Source organism: Podarcis gaigeae (genome assembly GCF_964106915.1).
Source record: "Podarcis gaigeae genome assembly, chromosome: 8".
Classification (NCBI taxonomy): domain Eukaryota; kingdom Metazoa; phylum Chordata; class Lepidosauria; order Squamata; family Lacertidae; genus Podarcis; species Podarcis gaigeae.
In genome coordinates, this window is record NC_139684.1 from 11916805 (window position 1) to 11931973 (window position 15169).

Here is a 15169-nt window from a genome sequence, read left to right on the forward strand (position 1 = left end):
CGTGGTACCTTGGGTTAAGAACTTAATTCGTTCTGGAGGTCCGCTCTTAACCTGAAACTGTTCTTAACCTGAAGCACCACTTTAGCTAATGGGGCCTCCTGCTGCCGTCACGCCATCACCGCACGATTTCTGTTCTCAACCTGAAGCAAAGTTCTTAACCCGAGGTACTATTTCTGGGTTAGCGGAGTCTGTAACCCGAAGCGTCTGTAACACAAGGTACCACTGTACAGTCCTTCCTTAGGTTACAGACGCTTCAGGTCGCTTTTTTTGGGTTATGGACCCGTCGAAACCCGGAAGTACCGGAATGGGTTACTTCCGGGTTTCAGGGATCGCGCATGCTCAGAAGCACTAAATAGCAACCCGCGCATGCGCAGACGTCCACTGTATGCAATTGAAGTCAGAACTCTTTATTTTAGGATTAATGGACCTATGTGCCGGAATCCCATAGAAAAGACTATTTATGTATGTGACCACGGCTGCGGGGATGTTACTGGCTCAGAGATAGAAAGAAGATAAAGTCTCTACTAGAGAAGAATGGCAGATCAAGTGGATGGATTATGCCGAAATGGCTAAAATGACCGGAAGAATCAGAAATCAGGAAGACCAAAATAAGGAATTTTATAACTTATCTTAAAGACCATTGTAAACACAGTTAAAATTGTTAGTAGGATTGGAGCATCACTTGTAGTTTAATGGTGAATTTTGGACACAATGGAGAGGTAAAAGTTATGGATTATCATAAAAGATGCAGGAGGAAATGATTAACAATATGACCCACAAAGGGAAGGAGGGAAGTCCTAAGAGATTCCTTGGAATCTTGTTTTTATGTTGTATGTTGGATATGACTGTAAAACCGAAAAACCAAATATATATATATATATATATATATATATGCTTTCGTAGATTTTCACGGGTACAGGAATGCAGGTTTTGGTGTCCTCGGGTGTCTTCCCGTGTAAAAGTTGGGGTGTCTAGGCGACGTTTCGACGAGGTCTCACTCGTCATCTTCAGGCTGGTGCTTTCGGCTTCTTGTTACTGGAACAGAGCGGGATCTCAATGTTTGAGTTCCTATAAATACTGTAGAGGGGGTGTGGTGTCTAGCCTCCAATGTTCTGGGCAGAGAGGAAGTTCCCAGGCTAGTGTGCCTTTTCTTCTTTTGTTCCTTAATTACTTGAGAGATACCTTGAGTGATTTCTTGAGTGATATCCTGAGTACCACTTAGGTGGGTCATTAGGTGTGGATTAGTTGCTAAAGTCTTTGTGTCTTGACCTCTTGAACTTTGTGAAGAGTTTTCCTGAGAAGATGGCTGTATTGCACTTAGTTGTGCTTTGGCTTGGCTTCGTGTATAGGGGCGAGCTGTGGTTTTGTGGCTTGTGTCAGCCAGATCTGTGTAGGGATTGCAGGGGGGTGCAGCATCCGGAGGTGCCACCATGGATTGGCTACTGGATGGTGTCAGTAATTCATCTGTGGAGAGGGTCTGGGTTTGGGTCTGGTGTGGTTGATTGGTGTTGGCGTTCTGTGTGCCTCTGGATCTGGTGTCAGTTTTTGTGGGGAGGGCTAATTTCCAGATGTCTGGCAAGCGGGATGTGTCGTCACGCTTGTTAATGTTGTGAGGGTGTTTCTCTATCTCGATGGCTTCCATGATTATTCTCTTGTGGTGATGTTCCGTGTTAAAGAGCAATTTGGAATCTGCAAAATTAATTTCGTGTCCTGTTTCTTTCATGTGTTGGAAAAGAGAGGAAGTTTTTTCTTCTTTTTTGACGGCATTCTTGTGTTCTGCGATACGTGCATTTATTCGTCTGTTTGTTTGTCCAATGTACGTGGCTGGGCAGACTTTGCAGGGTATTTCATAGATCCCTTGGTTTTCCAACTGGATTTTATCCTTGGGGTTTCTGAGGATATTGGCTATTTTTTGGTTGGTGCAAAAGGCTGTTTTGATATTGTGTTTATGGAGGATTTTGCTAATTTTATCTGTAGTGCCCTTGATATAAGGAAGGAGGGCCATGCCATTGTTTTCTTCTGTGTCTTGGTTTTTGGGGGGTGTTTCCTTTTGGATTAGCTTCGTAATCCTGTTTTGCTGGTATCCATTGGCAATTAACACATTTGAGAGATTCTGTAACTCAGTTGTCAAGTGGTCTTTGTCAGCCAGGCGTTTGGTTCTGGAGATGAGAGTCTTGGCTACGGAGTTTATTTGTGCAGGGTGGTGGTGTGATTGTGCATGTAAGTAGCGGTTGGTGTGTGTTTTTTTCTGGTAGATAGTGTGTCCTAGGGAGCCATCAGGTTTTTTGTAGATTAGGACGTCAAGGAAGGGAAGTTGGTTGTTGGCTTCTATTTCCATAGTGAATTGTATTTTGGGGTGTAAGTTGTTGAGATGTGTGAGGAAGCTATCCAGTTTTTCCTTCCCGTGTGGCCAAATTACAAAGGTGTCGTCAACATATCTGAGCCAAAGTTTGGGTTTGTGTTCTGACTTGTCTAAAGCATTGGTTTCAAAGTGTTCCATGTACAGGTTTGCGATGACCGGTGAGAGGGGTGATCCCATAGGTGCTCCTTCTATCTGTTTGTATCTTTGTCCATTGTGGATGAAGTACGTGTTGGTTAGGCAGTGGTTGGTCAGGTCCAAGATGTATTCGGGGGGATTGTATTTGTTTTGAATAGCTGTCAAGGCTTCATTAATGGGCACTTGTGTGAAGAGAGATACAACATCGAAGCTCACAAGTAGGTCATTAGGATGTAGGTTTTGCTTCTTTATTGTTTCTATGAACTGGAAGGAGTTTGGTACGTGTGAAGAGATGGATTCTGCATAGGGCTGAAGTTGCTTGGCGAGAAATTTAGCGAGATTTTGTAGAGGTGAGCCTATGGAGCTGACTATTGGTCTGAGTGGTGTTCCTTCTTTGTGTATCTTGGGGAGGCCGTAGAGTTTGGGGCATCTGGATGATTTTTCTCTGGGGATGATTCTTAGCTGGATTTCTTCACTGATAGGAGGGGCTTTTATTTTGGATTTGGTGGTTTTTTCCAGATAGGTGGTGGGATCTGTTTTTATAGGTTTGTAGGCAGGATCTTGGAGTAGCTTTGATAGTTTTGCTTGGTAGTCCGATGTGTTCATCACCACTGTGGCATTACCTTTGTCTGCTGGGAGAATGATTATGTTGTTGTCTTTCCTCAGGTTGGTGAGTGCTTTCTGTTCTTCTTTGTGTAAATTGCTTCTGGGTGGTTTGCTGGAGCAGAGGATGTTGGTGACTTCAAAAAATAGCCAATAAAAAAAATAGCCAAATATCCTCAGAAACCCCAAGGATAAAATCCAGTTGGAAAACCAAGGGATCTATGAAATACCCTGCAAAGTCTGCCCAGCCACGTACATTGGACAAACAAACAGACGAATAAATGCACGTATCGCAGAACACAAGAATGCCGTCAAAAAAGAAGAAAAAACTTCCTCTCTTTTCCAACACATGAAAGAAACAGGACACGAAATTAATTTTGCAGATTCCAAATTGCTCTTTAACACGGAACATCACCACAAGAGAATAATCATGGAAGCCATCGAGATAGAGAAACACCCTCACAACATTAACAAGCGTGACGACACATCCCGCTTGCCAGACATCTGGAAATTAGCCCTCCCCACAAAAACTGACACCAGATCCAGAGGCACACAGAACGCCAACACCAATCAACCACACCAGACCCAAACCCAGACCCTCTCCACAGATGAATTACTGACACCATCCAGTAGCCAATCCATGGTGGCACCTCCGGATGCTGCACCCCCCTGCAATCCCTACACAGATCTGGCTGACACAAGCCACAAAACCACAGCTCGCCCCTATACACGAAGCCAAGCCAAAGCACAACTAAGTGCAATACAGCCATCTTCTCAGGAAAACTCTTCACAAAGTTCAAGAGGTCAAGACACAAAGACTTTAGCAACTAATCCACACCTAATGACCCACCTAAGTGGTACTCAGGATATCACTCAAGAAATCACTCAAGGTATCTCTCAAGTAATTAAGGAACAAAAGAAGAAAAGGCACACTAGCCTGGGAACTTCCTCTCTGCCCAGAACATTGGAGGCTAGACACCACACCCCCTCTACAGTATTTATAGGAACTCAAACATTGAGATCCCGCTCTGTTCCAGTAACAAGAAGCCGAAAGCACCAGCCTGAAGATGACGAGTGAGACCTCGTCGAAACGTCGCCTAGACACCCCAACTTTTACACGGGAAGACACCCGAGGACACCAAAACCTGCATATATATATATATATATATATTTAAAGGATTAATGGACATACAATTAGAAAAGGATTGTGGAAGATTACTCCAATGATTACTTTGGTGGGACTGTAACATGCACAAAGATAGGAAGACACAGCCTTACCCACGACAGAAGAACGGTTGATTAAATTATTGGATTTGGCTGATGGCTTAAGCTAATACATTTAATTCGAGAAAAATCATTACTAACGTCTGTTAAGGATTGGAAATTTCTTAGGGACTTTTTGCGTGAAAGAGAAAATGACCTTGTAATATCTGGATTTCATGATTCTGGCTTATAGAAGACAGAATGGTTGGATTTTGGAGAATGAATATCATATATTTCTTTAGTTTTTTTCTTTTGTTTTCCTTCTCTCTCGCTTTCTCCTCCTTTAGATTTCTCCTTTTCTTGTATTTCCTTCTTTCTGACTTTGTCCTTTTTTGGATTAAGTAGCTGTTTTATCTCAGTACAGTCGTACCTCGGAAGTCGAACGGAATCCGTTCCGGAAATCCGTTTGACTTCCCAAACCAAGGCGCTGCTTCCGATTGGCTGCAGGAAGCTCCTGCAGCCAATCAGAAGCCGTGCCGGACGTTCAGGTTCCAAAGAACGTTCGCAAATTAGAACAGTCACTTCCGGGTTTACGGCGTTCGGGAGCCAAAACGTTCGACTCACAAGACGTTCAGGATCCGAGGTACGACCGTACAGTCATACCTCATGTAACGTTTGTTTCATGTTATGTTCTTTCAGGTTACGTCCTGCAGCGACCCGGAAGTACCGGAAAGGGTTACTTCCAGGTTTTGCTGCTCGCACATGCACGGAAGCGCCAAATCGCAACCTGGGCGCGCGCAAACGCGCCTCTGTGGGTTGCACCCTTTTCATGTTGCGAATGGGCCTCCGGAAGGGATCCCGTTCGAAACAAGAGGTACCCCTGTATATTATAAATATATACTTTGTAATGGGTATGTATATAGGAGGGGTGGGGTGGGGGTGGAGAAGGACCCTCCTAGCAGGATCTGTGGACCGAGTTTGCATAGGGAAGGATGCTTCCAACCTCACACATAGCAGGACCCGCCTTCCCGGCCCCAGGGGGCAATACCTGGTCCCTGTTCCACGAGGAGCTGGAGCACTGGCGCGAGACCCCCATGCAGAAGCAGCGCAGGCAGCCTTCGGGGTTTGCGTGGCTCAGGTGGAAGGAGCCCGTAGCACATTCGTTGCACGACTGTCCCATGACGTTGGGCTAGGGAGAAAGAGAAGGAGAAGAGGTAGTGATCGGGTGGGATTACTCTGAGGAATTACGAAATATGGAGCAAGCCATTGTGTCCGCAATGAAAGCGTTGCGTTGACTGGGTTTGATTCATTGGCAATAATTTCTGATCAAATCCTACAAGCCTCTGCAACTCTGCCCATTTTCTCTACTGTCCATTTTCTTTCTCTATGCCTGACAGGCACTTATCAGCATTCTAAACACAGACCAGTTGTTCACCAGTCATCCTGGGTCATAAAGACAGTAGGTAGCTTCTCTGATGTACCTTTCCTTGGTTTTGTTAATCTTAGGGCCAGGAGGAGAGTTCACAAGGAGATGGTAAATACTACCTGTTTTTCCTCTCCTGTTTACGACCTCCAGGGTTTCCTAAAAGCATTCCTCCTTGTTTCCTGTTTTATTTACTCTGAACTACCTATGCTTGCTCAAGTAGGAAATAGTTTCTTTGTAGATAAGAGGATTTCTTCTGATCTGACTTTGTCCCAGGGGAAATCTGACTGGTTCTTACGAACACAGTGTGAAAAGTTCTTTTGTGAATAAAATGACCTGGGCTAGAGGGTGGGCAGGTTATTATTATTGGCACTCCTCCCAGAGCCTTGCTGATCAAACCTTGTGTGTATATTATTAATCAGAGTCCAATCCTTCCTTGCTTTGGGAACGTTACAAGGACGTTGCAGCAGAAGGACGAGAAAAGGCGATGGATCTCATAGACTCACCAAAAGTCAGCAGCCCATAGCATAATAAATCTGTTCAGCTCAGCTGAAGGTCACATTCTAGGCCATGCTAATATGACACAAAAGAGTACAACTTAAAAGCCTTGTCATCTCCTCCTTTGCCCGCCAAGGCAAAGGGAGGCCGTCAATGACCCAGGAGCTGGCAGGTGACGTCAATGCTTCTTCTCAGGAAAAAGAAAGGAGTCTGGGAGCTTTATGTTACTCCTTGATTCCTGCTGTACCTTGCTTCCGGAATGGCTTGACTCCCAAACAAATTGGCTCCCGAACGCCGCAAACCCAGAAGTAAGTGTTCCGGTTTGCAAACGTTTTTTGGAAGCTGAACATCCGACGCAGCTTCCGATTGAGTGCAGGAAGCTCCTGCAGCCAATCGGAAGCCGCACCTTGGTTTTCAAAAAGTTTCAGGACTCCCGGAACGAATTAAGATCGAGAACCAAGGTTCCACTGTACTTCTGAAATAATCTCAGAAGCTCAGCAGCTGGGCAGCTGTTCTCAGAGCTCCTCTTGAAATTTAATTTAGGAATGGCAAAAACCCAGATCTGGGGCCCTCCCATTCGCAAAAGGTGAATGAGGGGATAACGAGGCTTTCAAGTTTCACTGTTTTGTCTCATCTTGCCACGCCTAACCCAGGGGAGTCTGCACCTCCAAGCTATGGCCCGGCTTACCTTGCACTGGCAAGCACCATCTGACGCTTCGCTGCTCCCTCTCTTGTCGCACTCGATGCTGCTCTGCCCTACACAAGGAGTAAAGAGAGGTTGAGAGAGACAAATCCAGGCAGGAAAATGTATTTTCTTCACCATGGCCTAGCTAAAACCCAGGTCTAAGTCAGTCCAGGGGAGCTTCCTTGTAGTTCTATGTAAATCGCCCCGACGCACAGAACCAGGAGGACTAGAATTTTCGTGCGGCAGAGCAGCTGCTTTGCATGCAAAAGGCTGCAGGTTCAATCCTGAGTGTCTCTAGGCAGTACCGCGCAAATACCTTCCCAAGTCCAAAACCTCGGAAAGCTGCAGATGGTCAGTGTAGAAAGGCAAAACCAGCAGGCGAAAGGAAGCAAAACAAGGTGAGAAAGGGGGTAGAAACATCTGAGAAGAGAACTTGGAAGAGCTGAAGAAGTGCAAGGAGGAAGGCAAAGAGACAGGGTGCAAAGCGAAAGCAGGTGGGTGACAGAGGGGCTGGACTCTGCTTGAAGCGGGTCAGACTAGATGACTCTTGAAGGTCCCTTTCCAACTCTGCAATTCCATGCGAAAGAAAGGAGGTGGTGACAGTTATAGGAAATGAGAAAGTGTTGGAATGGTTTACTAAAGATGAAGAAGTTAAATCGGTTATGATTCAATGGGCAGGAGACTTTGGGTACAACATACAGTTTGCAGCACAGGAAAAATTATGGATTTGAAATTCACAGCGTGTTATACATTAAAAGAAAATTATATGGCAATGATGTATCGCTGGTATTTAACTCCGAGTAAATTAGCCAAAATGTACAGGACAAGTTCAAATGTTTGTTGGAAATGTAAGGAAAAGGAAGGCACCTTTTATCATATGTGGTAGAACTGTAAAGTAATAAAGGAATTCCAGGAAATGATATACAATGAATTGAAAAAAATGTTTAAAATAACTTGTTAAAAGACCAGAAGCCTTTTTGTTAGGAGTTGTAGGTGCAGAGCTACCAAAGGAACTGGAAAGATTGTTTTTGTATGCTACAACAGCTGCAAGGATGCTTCTAGCCCAGGGTTCAAAAGACGACAAGATTCCTATCAGGGTGGACTGGCTGATGAAATTATTGGACTATGCAGAGGTGGCAAGATTAACTGGGAAAATCAGAAACCAGGAAGATCAAAACTTCAATAAAGAATGGGACAAATTTATATTATATTTGAAAGACCACTGTAAACACTTGAACTCTTTGGCAGGTTTTAAATAACTCTTGCAATGCTACATAGATTTTGGATACAATGGAGGATTGTAAATTAGATGGATTAATATGCAGTTTAAAAAAGTTACTCAAAGAACCCTCAGAGGGGGGAAGTCTTGAGTTTCAGAAGAATCTTGTGTAATTCTTATTATTTGTGATTACAAATGTGAATGAAGCTGTAAAATCAAATAAAATCTCTTTTTTAAAAAAGAAAAAGACAGCGAGGCTTTTGGGAGGGATAAGAAAAAGCAAATGTAATAGCGATGACGACTTGCCCTCTAGTGGAGTATCAACTTCAGGACTAGGAGGGAACCCTGGAAATCAGAGAGAGAAAGCAACTGTCAAAAAGGCTCAAACGTTTGGCTAGCAATACATGAAATATCGGCTTATGTGTACCAGGTGGGGAGAGAGAAACAGGCCAACACTTCAGAGTTGTGAGACGCAGCAAGATGGTAGCGCTATTAAACTTTGATTGAACGTGACAATGTGGTTCCCACAATCGTGTTTGGAAGTCAGACATTGGCCTCAAACCTAGCTGAAGGTTGACTGACTGATTGATTGATTGATTGATTGATTGATTGATTCAAATGAATCTCAAAGAGGCTTACAACCAATAAATAACCATAACATGACAAAACATACTAGCGCATCGCGAATACAACACAAGTCATATGAAATAAATCACAATTTATCAGTGAAACAGTTTCAATCTACAAAAAACTGAACAAAACAGCAACTAAAAAAATAAGCCAAACCTCACAATTACGGCAAGTCATGTGATTAACAAATCAATGCGGCATTTAGAATCTACAAAACGATATTAAAAGCGTTAGCAAAATAGCAACTAAGAATATAATCTAGGCACCAGGTTCATTCAAACAATCTCTGCACCCCCATGACTCATAACCTTTCACTCTGTTCAGTTCATTAAACCACTAATATACACATAAATGCACATAATGCCTATTGCTAAGCCAACTCTTAAGCCAGGAGCCAAGGGCATAAAGCTGCTTCCTTTGTTCCTCCTTAAACCAGCCCTTGATTCGGAACAATGAGGACTAGAAACTTGCTTTATTTTCAATTTTTAAAAAGACCACAGCTCGGTGGCATTGCATCTGCTTTGCATGCAGAAGGTCCCAGGTTTCATCTCCCGGTAGGGTTGAGAGAGACTCCCTGCCACAAACCCTGGAGAGCTGCTGCTGCTGCCAGTCAGAGTTGGCAGTACTGAGCTGTATGGACCAAGGGTCTGACTCTGGACAAGGTTCCCCTGCGAAGGCCTGAAAGCTCGTCCTGACCAGCCTGCGCCCTCAGTAGCAGAAGAAACTTCATCAGGACATGGGTGCTTGATTCCTGCATTGCAGGGGGTTGGACTAGATGACCCATGGGTCCCTTCCAACTCAAAAATTCCTATGATTCTAGGACAGATTGCAAATGGAAAACAACACATTGCTCTTGTCCTTGGGGGGGGGGCGGCAGTCCGCAATCTCCCTTGGCCAATTTCTCCCTCTCTGCTCCATGGCACAATCCTATTCAGGCTTACTTAGAAGGAAGTTTCAGCAGGTTGTTCTCAACAGAGTCCTACTCAAGAGTAGACCCACCGAAATGAATGGGCCTAAGTTAGCCACGTCCCTTCATTTCAATGGATCTAGTACTAGAGACAGCCGGCAGTTATTCGATGCTGAGTTTTCGCAGCTTTTGCCCTGACAGCGTGACTCTGGAGTCAAACCTGAATTCCGTGTGTTCAAAGGTTTTACTCACCAATCCTCACACATTTTCCTCGTGGCTGGATGGGGTCTCCTTTGAAGCCAGGAGCACATCTAGGGGCGGAAATATGTTAAGTTGGAACTTTATCAGTGTCCCCCGGAAATCACTTTGTGGCCAAGGGTAGGAAACATCTCTGCCCCTCTCCCCAATGTTGCTGGACTCTAACTCCCATCAGCCCCAACAGACAGCATGCCCAATGGTCAGGGATGATGGCGGTAGTTGTAGCTTATTAGCATATGGAAGGCGTGAGATCCTGTATTTTAAATACAAGGTAAAGTTATGATGGAGGTAGCCAGGAGCAGCAAAGGCAAGCGATGGCCTAATTCAGGGATGGGGAACATCTGTGTCCCTCCAGATGTTATGGGACTCCTAACTCCCATCAGCCACAGCAGCCAACATGGCCAAAGGTGAGGGGTGATGATGGGAGTTGGAGTCCCATAACATCTGGAGGACCACACCTATCATTCAAGCATTAAAAGAAGGCAGACTGGCAATGGAGTGGGCAGTGAAGGCAAGTGATGGTCTAGTTCAGGGATGGGGAACTTGTAGCCCTCCAGATGTTGTTAAGACTCCCCAACTGATACCTGATCCCTGTGTTTAAAAATGGCAAAGTGGTGATGGAGGTAGCCAGGGGCAGTGAAGGCAAGTGAGGGTCCAATTCAGGGATGGAGAGCTTGTGGTTCTCCAAAAATTGCTAGACTCCAACTCTAACAGCACCAGCCAGCCTGGCCTATATTCAGGGATGATGGCTAGCATGATGGCGGCTGGGGGCAGTGAAGGCAAGTGATGGTCCAGTTCAGGGATGGGGAACCTGTAGCCCTCCAGATGTTGTTAAGACTCCCCAACTGATCCCGGATCCCCGTGTTTAAAAATGGCAAAGTGGTGATGGAGGTAGCCAGGGGCAGTGAAGACAAGTGAGGGTCCAATTCAGGGATGGAGAGCTTGTGGTTCTCAAGAAATTGCTAGACCCCCAACTCCCAACAGCACCAGCCAGCCTGGCCTATATTCAGGGATGATGGCAGCTGGGGACAGTGAAGGCAAGTGATGGTCCAGTTCAAAGATGGAGAGCTCGTGGTTCTCCAGAAATTGCTAGACTCCAACTCCCAACAGCACCAGCCCACCTGGCCTATATTCAGGGATGATGACTAGCATGATGGCAGCTAAGGGCAGTGAAGGCAAATGATGGTCCAGTTCAGGGATGGAGAACTTGTGGTTCTCAAGAAACTGCTGGACTCCAACTCCCAGCAACTCCAACACACAGTTTGAAACTACAACAAGGAGCCCACTCACTTTTCGCAGCGACGTCCGGTGTAGCCTGGGGCGCAGGCGTCGCAGGTGGCCTGCCCGTCTGTGTCCAGGAAGCAGGACTCTGAAAACCTGAAAGGAGAAGAGGGCAGTGTCACCATGGGCACCACCATCCCTCTGCCCTACAACGCTGGGAATGCAGGCCGCTGGGTGCATGGCTGGCAGGGCCCATATCAGCCTGGATCGTGGGCGAGGGCAGCTTCCCAGTTGCGGACTGAGTGGCACACATCAGTGGCCCATTCATAGCTGCCTTGCTTATCTATTTATTTGCAGAAATTTCAACACCACCATCAATAAAATATATTGTCTATTATATATCTATGTATCTATCTGTCTATCTGCCTGCCTGTCTAATCTACCTACTTTTATTTGCCTCCCTAATCAATTGATCATCTATCTATCAATCTGCCTACCTACCTAAGCTACTTACCGACTCACCCTGTTTACCTACCTCATGATGGTAAAAAGCATAAAATCCACGATAAAAAATACGTTCGTCAAACAAGCACAAAATGTGTAACAAAAGGGTAGATCAGACCGATACACCCACACAGCTCAATTTCAGGAAAAGCCAGGTGTGTTTTAAGCAGGGCACCTGAATGCCAGTGCTGCAAATTCCAATGGGCTAGTGCCACGACACTAAAAGCCCTGGTCATTGTGGATGCAAGACGGACCTGGAAGCGCATGGCACAACTAAAGGGAGGGGGCTGTTTCCCTTCAGGAGGATTGAATTACCCAGAAAAAGGCATACAGTGGTACCTTGGTTCTCAAACGCCTTGGTACACAAACACCTTGGTTCCTAAACGCCGAAAACCTGGAAGTAAGTGTTCCGGTTTTTGAACGTTTTTTGGAAGCCGAACGTCTGATGTGGCTGTCTGCTATTGTTTCCGGGGCGCCTGCACCAATCAGAAGCTGTACCTTGGTTTTCGAACATTTCAGAAGTCAAACCGACTTCCAGAATGGATTAAGTTTGGCGCTTTTGTTCTTGCTATTTATTTTGCGTTTTTGTTATTGAGGCTTTTTCGGTTCATTTGTTTTTGTGATTGTGTAGAACCTAGTTCAGCTATTGAACTGATTGATTGATTGATTGATTGATTGTGTGGCTGTGGAAATGGATAAAAGCCCCCCATCCAAATAATGACTATCATCAGTGCAGGTAAGAAAAAAAATTAATTTTCATTTTTATCATTTACAATACTGTCTTATTTATTTTATAGTACAGTACATTGCTTATTGCTTTCATTTTGTGGATCAATGGTTAGAGAGTAAAATTCATGTTAAAATGCTGTTTTAGGGGTTGTTTTTAAAAGTCTGGAACAGATGAATCCGTTTTGCATTACTTTCTATGGAAGAGCGTGCCTGGGCTTTGGAACGCTTTGGTTTTGGAACAGATTAAGTTTGAGAACCAAGGTACCACTGTACAAGGCAAGGTGTTCCCAGAGGTAAATTCATGGATACGGACTCACCCGGCCACTGTCCTTCCCTGCAGGCTTAATATTTGCTTTCAGGGCAACAGGAAAATTGCAGGCACACCCACCCACCCCCAGAAGCTGTGGATTATTATTATTATCTTGGTCCTTTCCTAATCTCCTTCCTGCAAAGCCTGCCGAGTCCGCAGAGGGCAGGCATCTGCTGACGTCCTCCAGGACAGACCCTGATGACAATAACCCGCAACGCCAAGACCCTCGGCTCACTCACCTGCGGGGGGCTTCGGTGTACGGGCAGGGGCAGGGGCGGCAGGCGGTGGGCGTGCCCTTGGTGGCGTCTCCAAAGAAACCCGGCTTACATTTGTTGCACTGGGGCCCTTCGGTGTGGTGCTGGCAGTTCTGTGGGGCAGGGGGAGAAGCGGAAGAGACAAAAGGAAGAGGGAGGTGAAGGGCAGGGCGCAGTTTTCCCTAAATCCCTCCCCCCGCCAACCAACTTCGAGCCCCTCCTCCAGCGGCCATCGCCACCCCACCACCCGTTGGCAAGCTTACCAGGCAGTAGCCAGAGAACGGGTCGCAGGTGCTGGAGTGCCCGTTACAGTTGCAGCCAGAGCACGTGCCCAGGTACGGCCCGCCAGGCACTCGCTTGAAATGGGCCTCGCAGCGCTCGCAGGAGAGGCCGGCGTACCCAGCGGGGCACCTGCAGAGAGATGAGCAGAAGGTGAAGACAGCGGCAGAGAGAGGCAGGTGTGGCGTTTGCCCTCCTAGGTGACATCATGCTGGGTCATAAGGAAAGGGTTAAATGAGTGTGAAGTGATTGGCAAGTGGGAGTTAGAGTTAGTGTTGTTAAGGAGTCAGTCGGGTGTTAGAGAAGGGAGAGTGAGGATATGTCTGTGGGTTGGGATAATTTGATGTGAGAGAGTGAGAGAATCTGTTACGAGGATTCAGATAGACAGTTGGGATAATTACCGTATTTTTTGCTCTATAAGGCTCACTTTTTCCCTCCTAAAAAGTAAGGGGAAATGTGTGTGCGTCTTATGGAGCGAATGCAGGCTGCGCAGCTATCACAGAAGCCAGAACAGCAAGAGGGATTGCTGCTTTCACTGCACAGCGATCCCTCTCGCTGTTCTGGCTTCTGAGATTCAGAATATTTTTTTTCTTTTCCTCCTCCAAAAACTAGGTGCGTGTTGTGGTCTCGTGCATCTTATAGAGCGAAAAATACGGTAGTCAGAAGTTATTAGGAAGGTATAGGCCGGAAAGAACCTAAGATTAAGAAACTGACAAGAAAAATTATCTGAAACCATAAACTTGTTCAGGCTTGTAAAATAAACTTGTTTATTTGGTTTAATGTTAACAACCGTCTGGACTCTGTGTGTGCCCGAGAGAAACGGGTTGGTGGCAGCGGGGAAGCAATCACAGTGGTGGCACAGGGATCAATAGACCGTCAAACGTCAGGGGACCCTGTGTGATTGCCACAGCAGGTTTATGGGCTGCCGGGAAGGACACTGCCGACTATCTGAAAGGCAGGCCGCAGAGGCAACAAACTCAGCCTGAAGGTCGTATGTGCTGAAGAAGCATGGCTCAGTGCTAGAGCAGCTGCTTGGCATGCGGAAGGGCCCTGGTTCCCAACGGCAGCATCTCCAGGCAGGGCTTGGAGGAGACCCTTGCTGGAAACCCTGCAGAACAGCAGCTGCTGCCAATCTGTGTGGACAATTCTTATACTGAATGAATCCAGAAAATGATTAGAGTGAAAGGAGAGTACAGTTAAGATAAAAGAAGAGTGAAATGCGTGTAAGCTAGTAGGAAAAATAAAGTAGCTAACGAGAACGGCTGGAAGTCAAGTCACTTGGTGGGTGTCCGTATGGGGTAGGTGTGTAAGTATGTTGATATGTATAGTATAAGGTAAAGGGACCCCTGACCATTAGGTCCAGTTGTGACCGACTCTGGGGTTGCAGCGCTCATCTTGCTTTATTGGTCAAGGGAGCCGGCGTACAGCTTCCGGGTCATGTGGCCAGCATGACTAAGCCGCTTCCGGCGAACCAGAGCAGTGCACAGAAACACTGTTTACCTTCCTGCTGGAGTGGTACCTATTTATCTACTGGCAGGAGTAGGGACTGAGCAACGGGAGCTCACCCCGGCGTGGGGATTCGAACCGCCGACCTTTTGATCGGCAAGTCCTAGGCTCTATGGTTTAACCCACAGCGCCACCCGCGTCCCTATATATAGTATATATATATATATGTATAGTATAGTAGGTATTATATAGAGTAATGTAGATATGTTTTATGTTATGAAAATTAGGTAGTGTGTTGTGTACGTGTATTGTGTAAATGTATATGTATGTGTTTTATATGTTTAAAATAAAATAAAATAAAAAAGTGGATAATACTGAGCTATGGATGGAGTGAGGTTAATTTCAGCAGGTTAATTTCAGTGGGGCTACCTTGGAAGGGGACCCGGAAACTACAACTAATCCAGAATGCGGCAGCTAGACTGATGACTGGGAGTGGCTGCCGA

At 45.8% G+C, this 15169-nt stretch overlaps 1 protein-coding gene across 19 annotated transcripts in view; it reads right to left on the minus strand.

The window, feature by feature from the left end:
- Positions 1–15169, minus strand: part of HSPG2 (heparan sulfate proteoglycan 2) — a 218492-nt gene that overhangs the window by 110014 nt on the left and 93309 nt on the right. For 16 of the 19 annotated variants that reach the window (XM_083750019.1, XM_083750017.1, XM_083750026.1 and 13 more), the window contains 7 exons: positions 13205–13352; positions 12927–13054; positions 11214–11300; positions 9918–9976; positions 8428–8473; positions 6913–6973; positions 5352–5492 (listed from right to left, as the gene is read on the minus strand). In XM_083750019.1, the coding sequence (XP_083606145.1) occupies positions 5352–5492; positions 6913–6973; positions 8428–8473; positions 9918–9976; positions 11214–11300; positions 12927–13054; positions 13205–13352 (670 nt within the window). Of the gene's footprint in view, positions 1–5351; positions 5493–6912; positions 6981–8427; positions 8474–9917; positions 9977–11213; positions 11301–12926; positions 13055–13204; positions 13353–15169 lie in introns of all 19 variants that reach the window. The other 3 variants (XM_083750024.1, XM_083750031.1, XM_083750027.1) reach the window with 2 other exon arrangements.